The following is a 23,845-nucleotide window of genomic DNA, read 5'->3' on the forward strand; positions in this document are numbered from 1 at the left end:
GGCTGATCCCAGAGACAGCCTCCAGGACAGACAGACAGGGCAGATCCCCAGGACAGATGGACAGAGCTGATCCCAGGGACAGATAGGGTAGATCCACAGGACAAACAGGGCAGATCCCAGGACAGACAGACAAAGCTGATCCCTGGGACAGCCCCCAGGACAGACAGACAGGGCTGATCCCCAGGACAACCGGACAGGGCACAGTCCCAGGGCAGACGGACCAGGGCAGATCCCAGGACAGACAGACAGGGCAGATGCCAGGATAGATGGACAGGGCTGATCCCAGGCACAGCCCCCAGGACAGACAGACAGGGCAGACCCCAGCACACCCCCAGGGCAGAGCTCTCCCCCTGCAGCCCCCAGTCTCCTCAGAGGGATCAGCGTTGCTGTGCTGGTCAGGTCCTGGAGCTGAGGCACGGACAGAGAGACGGACAGACAGACAGACAGACAGACTGTGGTTCTCTGAAGGTTTTCCAGCTGATCCCTGCTGGGGGGATCCCCAGGAGTGCTGATGGACCCTGGCACCCCTGAGCACGCAGGGTGGCTCCCTCCTTCTGAGCAAGGCAGTATTTTGAACAAAGAGTGCTTTTTAAAAGAAATAATAGCATTTGCAGTCATTAAATAAATGCTACTTTTTATCAGCTCTAATTATTTTATAATAGCACAAAGTCCTTAGCTTGCTTATCACTATTGTTCATTACTTCAAGCCCTCACAGCTACTCTAGATAACAATTTAAATACACAGAGCTTTAAAAAAATATTTCCATTTCAAATGTTTTAAAAATATACTTATCCTAAAAAGCTGTCCAGCACTATTCCAAAAATCTCTTGTAATAAATGTCTTTTTAAATGTTAACAAAAATATCTACCATCATATAGAAGAGCTCAAGTTTTGACAAATCTATAATACAGTCAGAAATATGTTGGGCCAGATTTCACTTTTGTTTATAGAGTTGCCAATTTGGATCATGGTGTTCATCTCATTTGGGTTATTCCAGTATAACCAGGAGCAGAATATAGCCCTTAGTGCTTTAAAATAGCTAAATGGACTGGATGCTGCAACAGCTACTGGGGAGGGAAATCCTTTACTTCACTGCATCTAAAAATGCAAGAGAATGTTAAATTTAGGATTTGTGCCATGACCGAAGAAGTGCCAGGCATCTGCAGTGGATGACTCAAATCCACAATCATATTCACTTACAGAAATAATTTACTTTTTTTTGCTGAATGGTGCCTGCAATTGCTGTCATTAAATGGAGGATGAATGTTTCTGGAGAACTTTTGTAGGGGGAAAATGCCAACCTTCCTGTCGTGCTTTCTACAATTCTAGGAATCATTTTAATTGCATTTTGTGGGAGGTTTAATAGAATCTCCCAGTATTAGATCTAGAAAGGATACTATTTTGAATTGCTTCTGTATTTTCAACCTGAGCCAGGTCCATTCATGCAGTCATTTCCAAGGTGTATCTAGAACAAGCTTCAAGCACTGATGAAAATCTGCATTTCAACAGGACAATCTGGAAACTCATCTTTTAAAATATTGGAACTTTTTTTTTTTTTTTTGGCTTTTCCCCCCTCTTTTCCTTCAATCTTCAAGCTTAAATGCAGTGTTTGGTTAAGGACCATGGAAACCAGCCTGGTGTGATTGCAGCACATGTGCAAGAGGAGGTGACAGTCCCAGGTCTGCCATTCCTGCCTGTGACCAGCAGAAGAGATCCTTACACATTGTGAGTTTAAATCATGTTTAAAGCTTTCACTCTGCTTTTTTAACCTCCTAGACTTTGGCTGATGATCTGGTAACTGATAAACCAAGGAAAATTAAGGATTTTGATTGAGTTCAGTCCTCAGAGTCGTCTTCATCTTCATCATCATCCTTGCTGGGAGCACACCTTTGGAAGCAGTGCACCAGGGTGGCCAGGAAGAAGCTGGAGAGGATGGCAGCAATGGACACAGCCACCCCAGAGAAGATGATGATGAAAAGGTCTGTCAAGGACAAACTGAATTTGCATTCACTGAAGCTGACCTCAGATAACTCATTCAGGAAGATCCTTCTGTTCTCCACGGGCAGGGAGCACTGGATTTCATGGAGACCTGCAAGGAGGAGGAAAGGGAAACAAATCAGCAGAGTATTGATTAATTCTTCTATTCTGGGTCAGAGATTGAATGGCTGGAGAAAAGTTTTAGGGTTAATTCCAGGTTTATGAAATTGTACAATGTTCAGGGGAAAATGGAACAAAACCTGTCACTATCCAAAAGCCATTACACAGCCCCTTTGAGCAGCTCCTGGAAATTAAGTTATTTCATCTGCAGCCTTCCAGGGATCAGGTGTGATTTAAGATCATGATTTGGAGGAATTTAAAAGGTGAATGTTGAACCCTGGATGCATCTAAACCTGGAGAGTGATAGCAATTCCCAGCTACTCCATCTGAACACAAACTCTGCCTCCAAAACAGGGTAAGAAGGAAACTGAAGTTCCTTTCGCACCCTTCTGCATTACTTTTTTTCCATGTAGTTCCAAACTAGAGTTTTGGGGTTGTTTTCCTGGTCAAACAAGAGTTTGTGTTTAATGGATGCTTGTTTGTCTGTGACCTGCCTCCTGCTTTTCTCTCTGGCTGCCCTGAGGCCGTGCAGAGTGACAGATATTGTTCCTCCCTGCATTACTGGAGAGTGCCAAGAGCTGGGCTCTTTGTAGTGAGAGCAAAAACCCCCAGATTTAAGAAGTGATGAGAACACATTTGGGTCCTGGATGGTAAAAGCACACAGGTCACTGCATGTGCCCATCTCCCTCTTCAAGGAGAACATCAGGAGAGGGAATCCAGGGCTGGAATGGAGTGAATTAAGGCAAGACAGCTTTTGTCTCACTGTTAAGGACATGAACATGAAGGGAAATGCACGAATTGTGTGATAATGACACGAGATCTGCTGCTGAGTTACCTGATCCCCTCCTCTCTCCTGATGATTCCAGGGTGCTCTCTCTGGTTTGGGCTCTGCCTTGCTGCATGCACACAGAATGTGGCATTTCCATCCCCAGGTGTGCCACAGAGCCACGATGTCACTTTAAACAAGGGATGGTGACAAAGATTCCCTCTGCAATTGTAATCACAGCTCTCCTGTGGCTGCACAGCTGTGTATGTGTTATTTTACTGCTAAACCTCGGGTTGGTGGTGCTGCCCTGGTTGATTGTCTGGATCCAGCCCAGCCCAGCTGTTGTGTTGATTTGAGAAGGAGTTTTAAGTTAATTCCACTGTGGAACCAATTATCACCCTGACCTACTTGACCTTGTAAAGATGATTATATTAAATTTTGATCCCTAAAAGCCATCCTGTGTCTGTCGTGTTTGCCTAAATTTCCGTGGCTTTCCTCCATTTGTTTTATTTCCCTCTTTCTCCTGCTGCTGTGACTGGGAACATCCTGAGAGCTGCCCAGCAGTGCCAGCACCAGCCTGGCCAGGGCTCAGTGGGTTTTGGTGTTCCTGAGCACTGGCCATGCACAGCAGATGGGCAACAAGCACAACTGTGGCCACATTTCACAGGGCAGGGAGGGAAGGGAATGTTGGTCAGTCCTGTTGGCTGGATGTTTCTCTTTGCTGAATCGTGACACTCTGAAAAACCCAGCACAGCCAAACAGAAGCTTTTCTTTGGACTCCAAAGAGAATTTGGAACAGACTGTTCATTTGGAAAAGCCAACAGTAAGAACAGCAGTTCTGTCTCTGGTGGCACAAGGAATTTCTCCTTCCAAAGATGATGGAGTGGTTGTTGCACCAGAGCTTCCAACTCTTCACCTGAAAACACCATCACTGCAGGTCACACACCTGCTAAAGGTGAGAAATGCACAAACCATTTCATCTGCTTCCTTCATAGACACAGCCCTGGCTTTCCATCATTTACATTTAGGTTGTTCTTGTGACACAAATCCTGAGAACTGATGCTCTGCACCCCACCTGTCCTGCTCCACTGGTGCCACCAACAGATCCATCTCTGTTCTTCCCTTGTGCAGGAAGGGATTCCAGGGCATTAAACCCCCTCTGTATGAACAATGAACCAAAGAATGGTTTCTAGAAGGGGATCAGTGTTAATTATGGGGTGTGGGTTTTTCCTTTGTGTGACTCTGTTGCATCTAGGCTGGCTCAGTCAAACCCCTGTCCCCACACACAACTTCTAGAGGACAGGAGGTGCCATTTAACTTTAGAGCTCTGCTTTCTCGTACTTTTATTTGAATGATATTAATTTTTATAATTTGTTTGTGGGGGTTTCCAGTATGTTTTTTTTTAATATTATTGATTCTGTAGAATTTATTCTTTTTAAAAAAACAGCCAGGATTCTTGTGAAGGGCATCTCAAAGCAGTTTGGTATTTAGTGCTTGGCTGCAGCAAGAGAGCCTTTGATGACAGATATATATATCCACCTCATTGCTCCCACAACATATTCAAGGAGTTGCTTCTTCATACCAAACAAAACTGTAAATGCAATAACAAGTGTGAGTGTGCTATAAATACACAGCCTGGGTTATTTTGGGCAGGGCCATCCCATTATCTGTGATGACTCCAGCTGTCCCAAGGACAATGTCACACACCCTGTATCCTTCTGCTATGCCATCAAAAGATGATGCATTGCTCTGGTGCTGATTATTTGAAATACCAGGCAAGGCAGAGGTGTTGGATTTTACACAGGCCTGTCTCAATTCTGCGAAAATAAAGATGAAAATACAGGTATTTTCATTATATATATATATATATATATATATATATATATATATTTCATAATATATACCCTGAGGAATAGATTGTCTAAGTAACATGGGAAGTGTGAAAATGCTGGAATTCCAGAACCACAATGTTAAAAGGAGAGATGGGTTTTTAAAAATAAGGAAAAAGAAGTGTGTTCATAAAGAAGTGATGCTGGTGGAGTTATTTCAATGAAATTCCCAAATAGGTTTCAGAACAATATGACTTTGAACACCTTATATTAGAGGAGTGCAACTCCACCGAGTCCAGCACTTAAACCCTGCCAATAAATCACAGGCAATTGGGCTGCTGCTAGACCCCAAAAACCACTTTGAATTTGTTTCTCTTCAGGACTATGGCCTGAAATCTTTTCCTGTATAACTGAACCTCCTAGAAAATGGAAGCAGCCCAAAACCAGTCTGCATGCAAATAATGAACAATTTCCTTGTAAATTACTGAAAAGAGACAAATGAGGCTTTAATGCCTCAAAGATATAACTGGACTGGTCTCACCATCTGAAAATCCCCACAAAAACCCAGAGGCCCTGTTTCATCTGAAACAGGGTATTTGCAGCCATGATCCAGCCACGTTTCTCCCAGGTTCTTGTGCTCAGGAGTTTTTAAACCATGGAGTGTCACTGTCACATTTTCTGGAAAAATCCCCTTGCCCAGGATTTCTCTCCTGGGAAGCTGAGAAGCCTCAGAGGAAAAGGAAACCAATATTATCTCATTTGCTTCTCCTGTGTTTTGCTGCTTTGGAATGTGGTTGGAGATTGTTTATCCAACAGGTGAATTGTTTTGACTTATTGGCCAATCACAGTCAGGCTGTGTCAGACTCTGGAGAGAGTCACAAGTTGGTTTTTTTAGTGTATTTTAGCCTTCTGTTTGTATCCTTTCTGTATTCTTTAGTAATAATATAATATAATGTAATATAATATAATATAATATAATATAATATAAATTATAATTAATATAATATATTATCTATAGTATAATATAATTAATATATATACTATAGTATAGTATATATACTAGATATTATTACTAATATATAGTATTAGTACTATAATACTATATATTATACCATATATATAAAATTTATATTATGTTACCTTATATTACATTACATTACATTACATTATATTAATATACAAATAATCTATTATATATTATATATTATATTGTATGTATTATAATATATTATACTATATTATCATAAAATAATAAATCAGCCTTCTGAGAACATGGAGTCAGATTTATCATTTCCTCCCTTTGTTGGGGGACCCTGCAAATACCACATGGAGTGCCTGCTCCTGCCAGGGGTTTTCCCTGGATATATTTCCCTGCTGCCCTACTGCACTGTGAGTTTGGGCTCATTCTCCTCCAGCTAAGGACAAGCATCAAGGGCATCACTTTCTCCAGGTCCACTTGACCCTGTTTTGAAGGACTCCTCATGTCTTTCTGTCTCTGCTTATTTCCAATCCCTATGCTAAATATATTTTTGACTGGAGAACTTCTGGAATTCATTATCATTTCAATGTTATGGTCTGTCTGTTAGCAGGTGGAGATTGCCCAGTTGTAATTTTGGGATGCTGTGTTTAAAAGAAAAAGGAAAAAAAAAAAAAAAAAGAAGAAGCCTCAATTCTTTTGGGGTCTTTTAGAGTTCACAAAAAGGAGGTGCCAGGACAAAGAGCTTCCTACCATTCAGCAATGGACAACAGGGTGAGAAAATGCAAAGGCACACTGGGACATGCACTGGGATGTGTGGAAATACATCCACAGAAGTACCTGAAACCATAAATGTTTGAATGAGCTGCATGCACACATGCTCACTACCATGGATATAAATATAAGAGCACTACAATAGGCTTTTTATTTTAGAGTAAAATTGGTATTTGCCCTTTTGGGCGGAATTTAGCTGTTCCCTCATGTTGCTGAATGTAGTTGACACAGATTTGAAGTGTTTAAATGTGGCATGTTATTTCTTGTGTGGTATTTTGCTCCCAGCTATGGTTTGCCTTAGTGTCCCTAAACACTGTCACAAATGTATTAATAAGCAATGAGGGAGGCATTGCCTCTGAAGTGAGATGAGATTTCATTGCAAATAGCCTTGAGCCATCAGAACAGTAAAGCTTAAAAAACTTGAAGCCTAGATTTAGGTCCCTAAATAAAACTTTTATGGCCGAGTGCCCTAAAGATTTGCAGAACAGCTTCAGCAGTTTTTCTCAATGTCTAAATACAAAATTCAGTGTCAGGTGTTCACATCTGCAAATGCTGTCCTCACTTCTTCAAACTGTGAAACATGGAAACACTCCAAATAACCTTAGGATGGAAGAAACAGAGTGAAAAGCCAGTGGCAGTCAGATCATTTTACTGAAAATGTCTGGGAGATCAAATTATATATTTATATATGTATATATAGAAACAGATTTGATGCGCTTGTTAAGGAATATAATTTCTGTGAGGGGTTTCTGCTTGAGAGGGATAAAAGCTGCTGAATGTGTGAAATGTCTTAGGGCTCTGAGTTCCTTTGCAGGCACGCAGATCTTGTGTTCTGTCCTGGTGGTGTGGGAGCATTGCCTGATGCTGGGGGAGAGCTGAGGCTGCCGTGGACAGAACAGCCTGTCCTCCCCAGCTCACAGCTTCTATATTGGTACATGCACTGAAGGAGCCTTCTCTCCACTGCAGATGAACAAATAAGTGCTAATAAAGACTGATAAGTCAAGAGGATTTGTAAAACTCTCAGTTTCTTTGCTGTTGGTTCGAATGTTAAGCAGAACCTGTCCTCTCGTGTCATTATGATGCTTTGTTTTGAAGAAAAGATTTAATATTTTCTGTAAACTCATTAAAAGACTGGATTAGTGGAATGAGAGATTGTTTAATTTATAGAATAAGTTATACAATAGATCTCAGATTGGAATGGGATCACAGAAAGAGCCAAGAAGCAAGAGATGGTAACCTCATGGCACGGAATGTCTGAACAAGCTCAGAAAAATCATTCCTTTCTCCTGGGTCTGGAATGGTCTGGAGGATAACTCCTGTGAGGGGCAGCTGAGGGAGCTGGGAAGGGGCTCAGCCTGGAGAAAAGGAGGCTCAGGGGGGCCCTTGTGGCTCTGCACAATTCCCTGACAGGAGGGGACAGCTCTGGGTCAGGCTCTGCTCCAGGGAACAGGGACAGGAGCAGGGGGAACAGCTTCAAGCTGGGCTCAGGGTGGACACCAGGAGGAATTTCCCCATGGAAAAGGTGCTCAGGCCTTGGCAGGGGCTGCCCAGGGAGGTTTGGAGGTTTGCCCATCCCTGGAGGTGGCACTCAGGGCTGGGGACAAGGTGGGGACATTGGGCACAGGCTGGACTCGATGGCCTTAGGGGTCTTTCCCAGCCTCAGTGATTATATTTTATGGTTCTCACTACATTGATTCTCTTCTGAATCTCTCTTTTAGGACTGAATTCAATATGAATTTCCTGCTTACAGCCTGACTGTCACCTACTCTTGGCTTTTTTCCTACCTTCTCTCCCTGCCATCCTTCTCACCTGTTCTTTTGCTTTATCTGGAAATTGGCCACTTCACCAGAATTTACTTGTACATCCATCCCAAAGAGGTCTTGAAAACAACAGAAGCCTTTCAAGTAGCTAAACAGCATCTGTGTCACTAAAACCCTCTTGGAATACCTTAGAATTGTATAGCCCCCACCCACAGCTTTCCAAAATGGAGCAAGAGTTGATCAAATGAGCCCTGAGCACCAGTACTGACCTCAGCTTTGGCTACTTCAATTTCAGACATTCAGAACATCTATTTTATTTATCACAGCACAAATCTATTTGGAATTCTGTCTCCGGCTACTTCTGAACGAGTTTTTCAAATCTTCCTGGAAATACAAATGTGCAAAGGCTATCCCATAAAAATGGTCAGTCTAAAGCTTTGCTAAAAGTCTTTTTAATACTGTTTGTATAGAGAGCAGAAAAATTTTTAATTCTTGCAATGGGTAGTGGGGAACTTTAATATCTAAACAAATAAATTAATTAATCCCAGAAACTGTATACAACTTCCCAAACATAAGGGGAAGAAAGGAAGTAAAAAGCAAAATGAGGGCAAGATGACAGAAAGGAGACACTACAGTCACACTCCAAGGAAGTTCTTGCTTAAGTTCTAATTAAAAGTATGTTAAAAATACTTCAGTCATTAGCAAACAAGGTCACAGCTGCCCAAAGCATGTTCACAGAAAATAAAGATCAGCAATAGAAATGTCAACAAAACCCTTCAATGTGGCCATTGCAGATTACTTGTATTGCTTTGTTACAGGCATTTATCTGAATCCAGTCCTTTCATCCTGATGGGATCCTCAGAGAGATTCAAGAAATGTCTTTTGCTCTAATTTTAAACAAGAAGTTAGGCAAAAATTTATTCCATCAAAGCCCTTTGTGTTCAAACACTGAAATGGAAGGTTCATAACCCTCTGTTCTGTCGTTTGCACCAGTGACAATCTTGTGCTGGCTGAGCCCTGGGTTTCAAACAGCATTAGTGAAAGGACTAGGTTAAAGATGAGGAAATAAAGAAAAGTGCAATTTTAGCCAAGATAAATGTGATGAACAACAAGCTCTGAAAGCAGAAGAAAGCCTGGCCAATGTGAGAAGTTGCTGAGTGTATTTTTGTCGACCGACTTGGGCATTTGTTCTTTCAAGGTATTTTTTTGTTCCATGAGTTTTCATGGCCCCATGGAGTAAAACCTTCTATGAAAGTTTTCATACTTTTCTTTGTAGGGATAAAGATCTTACAGCAACTCCTCTATTAAAAAAATAAATCCCAAAATCTTAATATCCATTCTCCTGCTGGTGGGAAGGCTTTGATATGTATTATTTGCCTCCCTATGCCATTCAGGTGTAACAAATGCCTGCACAACCAAACATCCTTCTACAAAAAATATTTATAAATGTTGTACTTAACCATTGTGATCATCAGCAAACACTTTGTCTTCTCCAGGGAAAAGAACTTTTCTATTTTTCCCTCTTATCACCATTCCACTGCTCTTCCCAGTTCCTTTGCCTTCTTTGTACTATGCTCACTAATTTGTTTTAAATCAATTACTAACCCAATCAGAGGGGGAAATTGGAGTTTTGTTTCGCAGCGTGAAGAAAATGCTGGATTTAATATCTCTTTATGCTAAAAAGTGTTTGCTGTTTTAAAGTGCTAGGTTTAATCACAAAATTTATAGTGCTGTTTTTTAACAAATTTAAAATTCTGCCAGCAAAATTTAATTATTAAATTTAATTAATTTCATTAATAAAATAAATTTAATTCTGCCTGCAAATTTACCAGGATGAGGGCATCACCTGGGGATGGTATTCACCTAATTCCACTTAAGCCTTTATTTAAAATTTAGGTTAGATGAATAAATGCTGAAATCTGTAAAATTATTGAAAGCCCAGCTGTTTGTGTGCAGCAACAGGTTGGACGAGCAGAGGCAGCTCAGCTGGGCAGAGCCTTTCCAGCCTTTTCCAGGCAGGTCAGCAGAAGTCAGAACTTTACAAGCTATTTCTGGTCCTGTGCCAGCAGGAAAATGGAGCCTCCTGCAAAACTAATGAGCTGAAGCAAAGCTTTTGTTCCCATCACTGAGCCCTCTAGAAACCTTAATTACAGAGGGACAGAGCTTCAGGATCAATTATCCAGATTTCAGCTCACAGAGACAAAACTCCCCTTTTTAAATCAACTTGGTGTTTCCTTTGTAGAAGCCAAGGGCAGCTTGGGCTGATGAGCTCAAGCAGTGCCTGGGATTGGGGAATAATTCAGCTGCTCTGGGACTTCATCAGACAGACACATTCTACTACTTTAGGTGTCATTCTGTGAAGAGATTAATATAATATAATATAATACAATATAATATAATATAATATAATATAATATAATATAATATAATATAATATAATATGGCTCTACAAATATATTTACTATATGTATTACTATTGTATTGATTGTATTGTATTGATAGATATTTACTGTTGTATTGATTAGTAGTGCTGTATTCACATTTTAATAGTACGGTAACTGTAGTTTTGTAGTTAAAATGTAACTTTTGTACTTAAAATCATTTAACTCTGACTTTCCAAAAGTTGTTTTGCAAGGCATGCAAGTGTGGCCACGTATTTCAAAAAGTCATTGAGGCAATCTTTCATTTTTGGGGTTGGTTTTGCAGTCACCTTTGTGAGGAATGTTTTGGGGCTTTATTAAAGGAGGCAATGTCACTGTCATATTTTCTGGAAAAATCCCTTTGCCAGGATTTCTTCTCCTGGGAAGCTGAGAAGCATCAGAAAATAATGAAAACAATAATTGTCTGATTGCTTCTCCTGTGTTTTGCTGCATTGGAATGTGGTCTGGAGATCATTTACCAACAGGTGCATGTTTGATTGGTTTCAGGTGAATTGCTTTAACTTAATGACCAATCACCATCAGCTGTGTCAGACTCTGAGGAGTCAGGAGTTTTTATTATTCATTCTTGTTAAACCTTCTGTCTGTATCCTTTCTGTATTCTTTAGTATAGTTTTAATGTAATGTAATGTAATATAATATAATAATATATCAGACTTCTGAGAACATGGAGTCAGATTCTCATCTCTCACCTCGTCCTGGGGACCCTCACAAACTCAGCAGACCCTGAGTGGTTTTGTGGCACAGCTCACAAGGAAGCCCTGGTGCTTTTCTGCATCCCTGCACATGGCTGGGTGTGAGGAGAGCAGACAACAAATCCAAATCCTTGCAGGACAGCTCTGACCAAATCAACCACTCGAATATTTGCTACCTCCCAAATCAAGTCCTGGTTAAAGTTTGGAAGATCTGGATAAGTCATTTTTCAGCTATTTGGCCAAAACACAACTATGGGTGAGGGAAAACCACTCTGAGCTGGGGAGGCACTGAAAATGGGAGTGCTGCAGGAAAGATCACTCACTTGGGATGCCCAGACATAAATTCAGATGATACACTTTAAAACACTGAGGGGGCAACAGAGGAAGAGGAAGGACAAACTCAAACTGAGCAGATCTCAGTCAGGATCAAGAGGAGCAGCCTGGAAGTTCAGTAAAATCCTGTAAAAAGTGAGCTGCTGCATGAACACATACATGTTAACATTAGAGACAGGCAAATACTTGACTCCAATTGGGCAAACTTAAGCTAAATCATCAGGAAAGGTGGGATAACAGGTTTGGTTTAGAAAGAATCCAGATCAAAGTTTCACTGGCACAGAGAGGAAAAAAAGCCAACATTTTTTCCTCAAAACACTTCTTTAAAACAGCTGACCTGCAGCTAAGAATATTCAGGGCAAGAGATGAGTGTACTAGAAAGATGCTCCCCAAGGTCACAAGTATGGGACCTTATTGAAGATAGAGGGTGTTGGGCTTTTTTATTTGTTCTTTTTATTTTTTATTTGTTGTTTTGTTATTATGTTATTTTTATGTAATATTATTGTATTTTTTTTTGTTTTAAGTTATTTGTTTTTTTTAAATGTAGTTTTTGTGTTATAGGAAAAAATATGGTTTTGTTGATGGTTAGGTAAGAAAAGTTTAGTAAAAAGTTATTTTATAATTTTTTTCATTTAGGATTTTTTAATATTTTTATTTGTTTAGATTATTACTATATTTGTTTATTTTCTTCTATTTATGTTTCGTTTTGTTTGTATTAAGGAGGACTAGTGTTTTGTAAAGTTTTTATTGTTTTAGAAAAGGGTTAAAATCTTGGGATTTTTTTAGAATTTTTATGGTTGCTGGGTATTTTTTTACTGTATTTTTTTTTGGTTGGCTGTGTTGTTAGTATATGATATTAAATTTTAAGTTGGTATAAATACAGGTATACTTGTACTTAAGTATAAGTTTATAATTCATATAAGTATATACTTTCACAAACATGGGAAGAACCTGTATAACTGAGCCTGGAGTGCCAGGACACAGGAGAACACCTTCAAACTGACAGGGAGTAGGTTTAGGATATCTATTAGGTGGGATATGAGGAAAAAATCCTTCCCTGAGAGAGGAATAGCAGATTTGTCTTTACAAACCAGCTGTGGGGCTGCTGGTAGATAAAACCAGCACTGGGAGATGAAAGAAACAATGGGAAGGATTTCACTGATTGATGAATGGGAAAAGATATTTGCTTTTACAAATAAACTTTAGGTTTGCTGATAGATGAAATTAGACATTGAAAGAGGAAAGGAACAATGGGGAAAACCTCTAAATTCCATAAGAATTAAAAATGAAAAGGGAGGGTTATACATTAGAGGGAAATCTTTGGGATCAGGCATTCTGAGAAGTCTGAACCTCTCAAGTACCTCAGACAATGGGGAAAGAGAGAAGGGAAATGTGGCTGGGAAATTGGGATAAAAAGGAGGCTGGGTCCTCCAAAAATTGGAGAGACCCCAGGGGAATGCCCCATGGCCTCTGCCTTTATTGCAATAAAGCCAAAGGACTCCTCTGCCTCCTTTTTGTACATAAACCTCTGCTGTAATACCTCTGGTGTTTGTAAATTGATTTTCCTGACACCTGTGAGGGTGGGCAGGCCCTGGCAGAGCGGCTGTGGCTGCCCCATCCCTGGAAGGGTTCCAGCCTTGGCTGGGTGGGTTTGGAGCACCCTGGGATTGTGGAAATTGTCCCCTCTGTGCCCTCCCAGAGCTCCCTGCTCCCAGCACTCTGCCTTTGGGAGGTGATGCCCTGGTGCTTGTTGGGAGACATGGACTGTGAGATGATCTCCTGCTAAAGCTGGATTAGGAGAAGCTTTGGGCTCTGGTGGGACATGTGGAGCAAGAGTCTGGATTCCCCAGACATGGCAGTCTTAACACTTTTATTTTTCCCCCCTGTGCCTTTCTAAAAATGACTGGCTCAAATACCAGGATTATATATATTGCATTTTGGGGGGTTCTAAAGGCACTTCAATTTATTTCCCATATTGGAAGCAGTGCTTTTTTAATGAAAAGAGCCCAAATGCAGATGCTGAAGTGTTTCAAACACAGAGCCCAAATCAAGATGCTGAAATGTTTCAAACACAGAGCATCACAACTAAATACTTCGAGGAAGGAGCTGATGATCACAGTTGCATAAAATGGGGATTTAACTCTTTTGTAGCAGCTGCATAACTGATCAGTAAAATGAGAGGAAAACCAGTTTTCCTAAGGAGCTGGCACAGAATATTTAGCTGCTGAAAAGGCTTATTGTAGAAAATATATTTACCAGAGAGAAAATGAAGTCTGGAAGAGGACCAGCTCTGGGCTGAATGGATTTGAAAAGCCTCTTTCACTGCCTAGGCAAGTTTAGACTGTAAATCAAAATTATAAGGGCTCAATTTTTAAATTTTAAAATTTTAAATTTTATTTTAAATTTTATTTCTTAAGTGGGAGGAGGACCTGCTGCTAAAAGAAACCAACATGAATTTAAGGGGCTCATTTGCTGAGAGCATGCAACGACAGCCTGAGTAAAGTGCAGGCACACAGACAATGGGAGCAGGAACCCTCCTGCCCTGCCAGGCACACACAGACACCCTGAAATCCATGGAGCTTTACCTTTCTGCAGCTTGGATGCATTGTCCTGGATCCAGCTGAAGAGGTTGGCAAAGTCACAGTCGCACACCCAGGGGTTGCCCTCCAAGCGGATGGTCCTCAGCGAGGGCAGAGCTTCCAGGGCTGCCACGTTCAGGCTCTGCAAGTTGTTGTCATTCAGTTCTAGCACCTGCAGCTGGTCCAGATTCTCAAAAGCAGCCTCGTCCACATCCACCAGGTTGTTGTTCCCAAGGCTCAGTTTGATCAGTTTCTCTGCTGATCTGAATATCCCGGCATCGAGCTGGGTTAAATTATTGTAGCTCAAGTCTAAATACACCAGTTTGGTAGAACTGCTAAAAGTGCCCTCTTCTAAAGAGGTGAGCGAGTTATTCCTGAAGTCCAAATAGACCAGATCTCCATAAAATATAAAGAAATCAGCTGGTATTGCCTGAATGTTGTTATCAGCTATCAGAAGTTTCCGTACATCCAATGGGAAGGGGTTGGGAACACTTGGGAGTCCTTGATCCCGGCAGTCTATGGTGTGGTAGTCCATACAGCTACAAACAGCAGGGCAGAGATGAGCCCCAGGCAGGAGAAGCAGGCCGGCAAAGGCAGCAAAAGGCAGGAGGCAGGAAGGGAAGCATGGCAACATCGTCAGGGATCTGGAGGCTGTGATGAGCAGCACTTCAGGAGAAAGACATTTTGCTGGGCTGCACGGGAGTGCCTGGTACTTGTGTGTGTGTGCCTGATTGTATCCAGGAGATCACATATCATCACAGATCCGATAGCAGCAGGCTGGAGGGGGAGGGAGGAGGGAGGGAGGGAGGCAAATGTGAGGATTTACACTGCCAGGATATTGTGATGCTGTACAGGGGGAGCAGAGCGATGATTGGGTACGCGGAGGATCTTTCAAAGGACTCCCTTGCCTTTGTGAGCTAAAAAAAGCCCTGAGCCTGTTTGAATATTTGCTGTCTATTCCAGCAAAGGGGAAATCACACCTGATCCTGTGACTCTGACAGCAACAGCTTCTGCTTAAAAAGCCCCTCAGGTAAAAATCCCTGATGAGAGATGAGATCACTCGCTGTGCTTCTCAGCAGGAGCCTCCACCAAGGTGAGGGTGAAATGCAAGTGAGGGTCAGGCAGTGTCCTGGATGTCTGCTGAGGTCACTTATTGTAGAAAATACATTTACCAGAGAGAAAATGAAGTCTGGAAGAAACTGAGAGCAGGTTTCCCTTTTATTTGTAAAACAGGGAGCAGAAGGGGGCAGCCCAAAGACAAGGAGCTCTGCTCTGTGCTGTTTCTGGGTTCCTCAGCTGTCAGAGCAAGCCTAACAGCTTGAATTTCCTGCTCACATTATCTAAATATGACTCAATATCTTTTAACCAAGAAGAATAACCTACAGCAGCAACAAGGTCTCCAAAATGAGGGGCTTTCCCCTCCTGTTTTAATGACCCAAAAATCCACTTTCTACTACAGCACCAGTAATGTCTGTTGGGCCACATGAAAGTGCAAAATGTGGATCAATCCTTTAGCTGGTTAAAATTGAATGGGTTTTCTTCATTTTCAGGGGGTTGGAATATTAGACAGTCAGTCTGTCTGTCCTGTGGGACAGCAGAAATGATTTTGCAGCAAGGCAAATCTCTGTTTTCCTGACATCCTCAAACCCACGCCCACAAAGGCAAATCCTCAGCCTGCTGCACACTCAACTTGAGGGGCTTTTCCCTCCTGTTTTAATGACCCAAAAATCTACTTTCTACTACAACACCAGTGCAAGAATCTGTGATGTCTGTTGGGCCACATGAAAGTGCAAAATGTGGATCAAATCTTTAGCTGGTTAAAATTGAATGGGTTTTCTTCGTTTTCAGGGAGTTGGAATATTTGACCGTCAATCTGTCTGTCCTGTGGGACAGCAGAAATGATTCTGCAACAAGTCAAATCTCTGTTTTCCTGACATCCTCAAACTCACACCCACAAAGGCAAATCCTCAGCCAGTTACACACTCAATTTTTAACTCCATCCCTCCCTCCTCATGCAGGGTGTGCAAGCAGAGAGCCTGGGGTCACACCTGTGTGCTGTGATGGAGGATTTTTCTAGAGGCAGATGGTATTTGGGTATCCTGATGTGGAGAGCACAAAGTCAAACACCTTTGGCAAGCTCATTCTTAGGTCAAAGAGAGGCCAGAATTTTCAATTTAAGGTCATATTTTATAAATGGATTCTGAGTATTTTTCATCCAGAATAGGGGATAAAAATTTCCTTCTCAGACAGACATTCCTCCAAGAGCCCTGAACCCAAAGCAGCATCCCTCACCTCTCCTTTGGTGTGTACCTAAAACACTGAACAGGGAACAAAGAGGGAGCCACAGAAAAAGATGAAATGGGCACAGATTGGAAACCATCTGAACACAAGGAAACTCTTCTCTGGCTGTGAGGGTGGCCAGGCTTCCCACACAGGCTGAATTTCACCACAAAACCCAGCTGGGAACAGCCCTGGGCAAACTTGCTCTGGCTCTGCTTGAGCAGGGCACTGCACAAATTGATTTCCAGAGGTCCCTTCCAACCCCAGCACTTCCCTGCACTGCTCTTGGGAAAGGAACATGGCAAGGTTTATGCCTTTGAGTGCCTCTCTCGCATTTTGCAACACACCTTGTTTCTAATTCATGGGGTTTTCAGCTAAACCACCTTGAAACTGCCTCCAGATCCCTCCCATAAAGACACAGCCTGCTCCATAATTTCATGTCTTAAATTACTTTGAAAACACCACCCAGAAAGAAATGGGCACAGCTGCCCCTATAAACCACCAGGGTAAAACCCAAATAAATTCCTGAGGTGATTATTTGAAGTATTTACCTTTAAATTACAGAGGAAGTGGCAGTTTGACAGGCTAGCTCCAATTAGAAAAACCCAAATATGCAAACTAACTCTTGGGGGCTGAGGATTCATTGAATTGGCATCACCAAGTAACTGCAACTGGTGTTTTTCATGCAGAACTGATAATTTTTATATTGCAAACAATTGCTCCTCTGCAATCTACTGGTTTTCTGCCCTAATTTAACAAGGCTTTAGGTGAGAAATAAAGCTGTTTTTAACACAGGAAAGCAGAACTGATATGATGTCTTTTGCAATGTAGTTTTATATGGATAGATTCAGGTGTCTATTAATGTCAGGTATTTATTCACAGGATTTCAGGGGCTCCTCCTCTGAAGACCCCCCCCTTTTTCTTTTATCAAGTGCACAGAATCAGGATGTGACATTTTCATTTCCAAGATGCCTCAGCCTTCACAGATGGGAGACTACAGACAATAAGGCAGAATTTGTGAAAGTTCCAAGAACATGCTTGTGGCAGGGGTGGAAAAGGACTCTCAGCTTCCCTAAGAATTCCAGCAGCCCTTGCTAAAACTTCCACTCCTTTCTACAGAGAACAACTCTTCCTTTTGCTCAGCTGCTCACCTGCATCCCTCACTGGCACCCCTGGATCCAAGTGTGGTGATTGCTGTCCCCAGGATGAGGGAAGAGATGAAATTGGCTCCATGTTCTTAGAAGGCTGATTATATTATATTATATTATATTATATTATATTATATTATATTATATTATATTATATTATATTATATTATATTATATTATACTATATTATATTATATCATACTATACTATATTATATTATACTATACTATACTATATTATATCATACTATACTATATTATATTATATCATACTATATTATCTATACTAAAACTATACTAAAAGAATAGAAATCATACATAGAAGGCTTCACAAGAATGATAATAAAAGCTGGTGATTGACTCCTCAGAGTCTGACTCAGCTGATGGTGATGGGTCATTAAATTAAATAATTCACATGGACCCAATCAAACAATCACTTATCACATTCTAAAGTAGCAGGTAATTATTATTATAATTCTTTATAATATTATAAAGAATTATATGTTATATTTCTTTTCTGAGGCTTCTCAGCTTCTCAGGAGAAAAAATCCTGGCAAAGGGATTTTTCAGAAAATATCACAGTGACATCCAGCCATGGGCTGATGCATTTCCATGCTGTCTTTGGTTTCTTCCTGACCCATCTTTCTCTGTGCAACATTTCCTGTTTAATTTTGCCTTTTTAGCTTCTGCTTATTTCTGTTTCTCAGCTGTTTCCCTCACAGCACAAAAATTCTTTTGAATCTTCTTGAAGCTTCGCTCTCTTGCCAAACATTTTGTGCAGTTTGGACAGGCAGGAAGAAAGCACAGCTTTCTACCTAAAAAATATCCAAGTTATACTTTTAAAAATTGTTTACTTGCATCAGTCAGTGGCAGTAACCTGGGGTTTGGCTGGGATGTGCTGAGTGCACAGCACCCTCTTGTGCCCTCAATTCTGGGCAGCCACAACTGCTCTGCTCCCCTCTGGTGAGCTGCTAACAAGTTTTACCATATTCCTACAGTTTGCCTGTCTCTCAGGTTCCTTTCCTCCTCTTTCTGTCAAGGAAACCCCAATCAAAAATAGAAGACATAAATCAGGTGGGTTCTTATGGATTCAACTCACGCTATGGTAAAACACAAAATTGCACCAGTAGTCTCAGAAATAAAGGGTTTTTATAATCTGTGCTCCTTCAGTGCTCCTGAGCAAAGCCCCACAGCTTTTCCAGCTTCTTTCACACTTCTAATACTACATTTTAGTTCATACAGGTTTGAAAAAGCACAAACTTCCCAGTTGGGAACTGATGCCCAACAAAAACCCCAAAAATTCTTCTTCCACAAAGGTGGGACCCCTCATTGATGAGATTTTCACTGTCAGCTGATTTATCTGTGATTCTGCCTTCCAGGCTCCCCCAAAGGGACAGAATGGTTTTGAAAAATATCCTTGTGCATCAGGGTAACAATTCCAGTTCCAGTTCTAGCTGCAGAGGATTTTGTTTGGAATCCCTGTGTGGAGAGCAAAGAAGGGAAATCACTCTCTCTCCACATCTCCCAGTAGCAGGAGCTGGATAACCACAGCAGTAGGCAGACTAAAAACAGCGATATGGGTTTCCATTCTTTAATTTTTTATTCAGGATACTACCAGGAGAAACCTTGACAATAAAGGCAGTGACAAGGCACCGGATCCTCAGTGTGCTTGCAGTACTGAAAGAAACTGAGAGAAAAAACATTTGCTTCTGACAGAGCTTCCATCTTCCAGAGCTCCCCTTAAAAGTGCTCAAAACTTCCCCAAATAATTTAAGTAATTTTTTAAAATTTTTTTTTAATTTTCTGAAGGTCTTTTAGTCTGCTTTGGTAAGGGAATTTCACAAAGACATTCTCTGCAATGTCTTCTGTGGCTGTATTTATTAAACTTATATGTGGTACAAGCTATTCGCAATTAATTCAAATTAGGAATTAAAGGAATTAAAAACAGACTGGATCCTCTAAATCTTTGTTGTAATGCAGAGAAAACAACCCCAAGACAGTCATTAGTGCTCCCTTCTCTTCTCCCTTCTGCATTGTTGCTGCCGGCCCTCCATGGATTTAAATATGCAGAAAGTAAGTTTGTGTCAGTGGGAATTCCAAGCATCAGCTGAGAGGCAGAAATAATGGAAATAATTATTACACCCTTCTCTTTACCACAAAAATACTTCGTAAAAAATATAATTATGCCCTTTACCATAAAAATACTTCATAGAAAATATAATTATTTCTTAACAGATCAGTAAGTAAGGGGGTTAAAAAGAAAGAGCAATCACTGTGCAGACACACGTGAAGGATTCAGGTCTCAGCCAGTAAATCCTTCCTTAAAAAAGACTTGCACTGAAAACTGCCCATCCTCATGCACATTTTTGAGCAGCTAATTGAGCATATTTTTCCATGAAGGGAGTTATTATTCCAGGCTTATGCTTCATTGAGTTAAGGCACATGTCACAGCCAGGCTGCAGCACCAGGTGCACAGAGTGATGGCGAAGGGATTTATTTCCTCCTCATTATCAGACATATATCTTTATTTCCTCCTCATTTTCAGACATCACAAGGTGAGCTTGAGTGACTAACAGCATCTCAATCCATTCTACAAGCACTGAAACCAATGTCTAAGCAGCATCTCTGAACAAAAATTCCATTTTTATTCAGCTCTTTATCATTTTGGCTTCTGTGTTGCTTTTTTTTTTTCTTGAGAAAAATTTTCCCCTGCTCTGAAATGATGGCAAAGGGATTTCCTCCTCATTATCAGACATCACAAAATGTCCTGGGCATCACTGCTTGAGCCTGAGTGACCAACAGTATCTAACCAATTCAGCAAGCACTGAAACCAAGTGCTCAGCAGCATCCCTGAACAGAAATCCCATTTTTATTCAGGTCTTTACCATTTTGGCTTCAGTATTGGGTTTTTTTTCTCTTCAGAATAATTTTCCCCTGCTCTGCCTGGGCAGTTTTATGGATGCAGCCAAGGGGAACCTCTGGGCAGTTTTCTCTCTGATCTTACATCTAAAAAGAACTGAAAAAGCAAAATTCTTAACATTTATGAGATGATGGAAACTGTGAGCTGAAGCTTTGTGTTACACCTGCCCAGCCCCTCGCTGCTGCTGCTGCTGGGAGGGAAATTGCATCAAAATTCATCAACGTGGCAGCAGCAATGATTGAATTTGAAAACTTCAGACACTGCAGTTCAGCAGGCAAATGAGACCAGCCCAAACCCATCAAAAGATTTCCATCATCTGCCCCAGACAGCCTGTCCTACACAGACATGTGGGCACTCCCTCAGTGCAAAGCATTTACAGTCACCAAATGCAGCCACAAGAGAGGGAATAGTGTGAATTATATTTCCTTTCCCCCTCAGGAATGAGTTTGTACCCAGCTGCTGTAGTCTACTCTGCTTGCCCTCTGTGTAGTTTATGAACTGGTCCAGAATTACAAGAGATTTAAGCAAATGAAAGGCAATTAAAAGTCCTCCTAAAATACTGACAGAGATATGCTCATGTTTATCCACTGATACTGATGTATGCAATGAAATGAAATAAAAGGTGGTATCAGGATTCCACTCAAATCACAGAATCACAGAATTATCTCAGTTGGAAAAGACCTTTGAGATTATATTTATTTGGTCAGATTCACCAGTGGGTCTATCAAGATCTGAAAAACCTCATGGAGATCAGAGATCCGAGATTTTCTAAAAGCTCAAGAGTTTCCATAATAAAAATTATGTAAGAAATCCAACACAGGATTTCTTGAGGAAAATTTATGAAAGTCAGAATTTATCTAAGCAGCAGCTGGAGCTGAACACAATGCTCACATCTGAACTTGTTTCAACCTGCTCCTTTTCCAACCTCTCACCTTCGAGTGAAGCTGAAGAGAGAAGGAAGTTTGAGCAAATTCTCAATGCCTCAAGACACCACAATGCTTAATTCAGCTCTGATGCAAGGCTTAATAATGAGACTGGATTTTTTAACCCATGATTGCCATTATAAACATGGTCTAATTGATTCAAAATACAGGAAATTAATAATTATTTTGTATTGTTTTCCTTATGATCCTTATCTCCAGCCCTGCTGGAGGAACAACTGCTGAACATCCCCAGAAATGAGCACAGGGCAGAGCATCACAAAGGAGAATATTCCAGGGGAAAGGAGGCAAGTTCTCCTTTGCTGTAAGGAGGGAAAAACAGAAATTGTCTTGAAATATCTGCAAACCAAGTTTGAATTTTCTCAGAAAAAAGTGTATAGGTTTAATTTAAATAAGTGAATTTTCTCAGGAGGAAGTGTTTAGGTTTAATTTGTCCTCTGTGCCCGCTAGAAAAGCTTTTGGGGAGTTTGCTCTGTTCTAAGGAGCAGCAAATGGATTTGCAGCAATTAAAGCAGTTGACTAATGTTTATAAAATTCCCACATGAGAACTCTCTGAGTTTAAAGCCCTTCCAGATCATGGGGTCTGCATGGTACACCAGAGACTGTAATAAACCACAAAACCCCAAAAAACACAAACCAACCACTCAACAACTGAAAGAGCCCGAAAACAAACCAAAAGAGAACTTGAATTAATCTTTGATAAATGCTGTAACATTGATGGCCAAAAAGGGAGGTGCACTTGAGAGGATTTAATGCAAATGAGCACCAAAAATACACCCAGCAATGAAAATTCCATTTACAAAGGCACTGATTTAATTGGAAGTGAAGGTCTTTTAGTGCCTCCTCAGTGTGCTTTGGTAAGGGAATTTCACAAAGACATTCTGTGAAATGTCTTCTGTGGCTGTATTTATTAAACTTATATGTGGTACAAGCTATCCACAACAGGAGTTAAAAACAGGCTGGATGTTCGAAATCTTTGTTATAATGCAGAGAAAACAACCCCAAGACAGTTATTAGTGCTCCCTTCTCTTCTCCCTTATTTATTGTTGCTGGCTGCACTCCATGGATTTAAATATGCAGAAAGCAAGTTTGTGTCAGTGGGAATTCCAAGCACGAGCTGAGAGGCAGAAATAATGGAAATAATTATCACACCCTTCTCTGTTGCTCTTTACCATAAAAATACTTCGCAAAAAATATAATGATATTCTTAAAAGATCAAAATAGGACTTGAAAACTGTCCTTTAAAGTGCATCTCACACTCATTAAATGAAGTGCACCCTTCCCAGAAGTGCACAATTCTGTATTTTGCAGGTTAATCCTGGACAACCAGATTTCTGCGAAGAAATTACTGCACAAAAATGCATCCATCTCTGCACTGTAACCATAAAGCACTCTGGAATACAAAGGGACAACCAACTTGAGGCAAGATGAGGAAAATGAGATTTTGCACCATGTTCAAATGGAAGCAGCAGGATGAGGGTGTGCAAATGTGTGTTTGTGTGTATGTGGCCATGGGCCCTCACACTTGAACTTCAGAGCTCTTTCTGTGGACAGATTTGTCATCCTTTGCAATCCTGTATTGAAAAACTCAAATTCCCACTCTAAAGTCAAGAATTCCCAGGTTCATGAAGAACAGACCCAAACAAAACAGTGACAGAGATCCTTGAAACAATAGGATGAAATCCTGTGGTGCTAAGGACTTGTTTCTACCTTTGAAGTAGAAAGCAAATGTTGAAAACACTCCCTGCACTTTACTCTCTGCAAAATGTCTTCAAGACATCCAAAACCTCTTTATGGTTCTATATACAAGGTTTATACCATATATATATGGTTATATGTACAGCTGAGGCATCCACAGTCCTGTTCATGGGAGGTGATCACCCTTGTTCACTTGTCTTCACTCTAAAGGATCTTTCTGTCACTCTTGAGCTGAAAATGACACAGGAACAGGTGGGAGGCAGGATTGTAGAAAGAGTAAAAGAATGTTTTATTCAAGAGAACCACGTGGTTTTTACAGAGTGATACAATAGATTCCATTTGATTGGATCATTAACAAAAACACCTTTTGGGGGGTCCCAGCTGTGGGTTTCTCTGGGTCTGCATTGAAGGCACTGAGACAGCAGTTCATGTTCACACTCAGGTGTTTATTATTTCTTATCAGTGGAACAGTCTCACTGCTGTGAGCTCTGCAGCTTTTCATTAGAAGGCACAAAATGGCCAACAACCTCTTGGTACAAGGGCTTTTCAGACTAAACTGTCCAATTAAGAGCTGACACCTAGATTATTATCACTTCAGTAGCCCTTGCTTT

General features: G+C 40.9%; 1 protein-coding gene across 1 annotated transcript; it reads right to left on the reverse strand.

Moving 5' to 3' along the window:
• Window positions 1–305: 305 nt before the first annotated feature.
• Window positions 306–14,968, reverse strand: LRRC38 (leucine rich repeat containing 38). The gene is made up of 2 exons (XM_054291999.1): window positions 14,255–14,968; window positions 306–2,090 (listed from the first exon to the last, which is right to left on the reverse strand). The coding sequence occupies exons 1-2, from the start codon at window positions 14,880–14,882 to the stop codon at window positions 1,837–1,839; spliced, it is 882 nt and encodes a 293-aa protein (XP_054147974.1). The 5' UTR covers window positions 14,883–14,968; the 3' UTR covers window positions 306–1,836.
• Between the last annotated feature and the right edge of the window lie 8,877 nt (window positions 14,969–23,845).

The sequence above is a fragment of the Melozone crissalis genome, unplaced genomic scaffold (assembly GCF_028551555.1).
Source record: "Melozone crissalis strain CALT ecotype California unplaced genomic scaffold, PUWL_Pcris_2 ptg000107l_1, whole genome shotgun sequence".
NCBI lineage: Eukaryota > Metazoa > Chordata > Aves > Passeriformes > Passerellidae > Melozone > Melozone crissalis.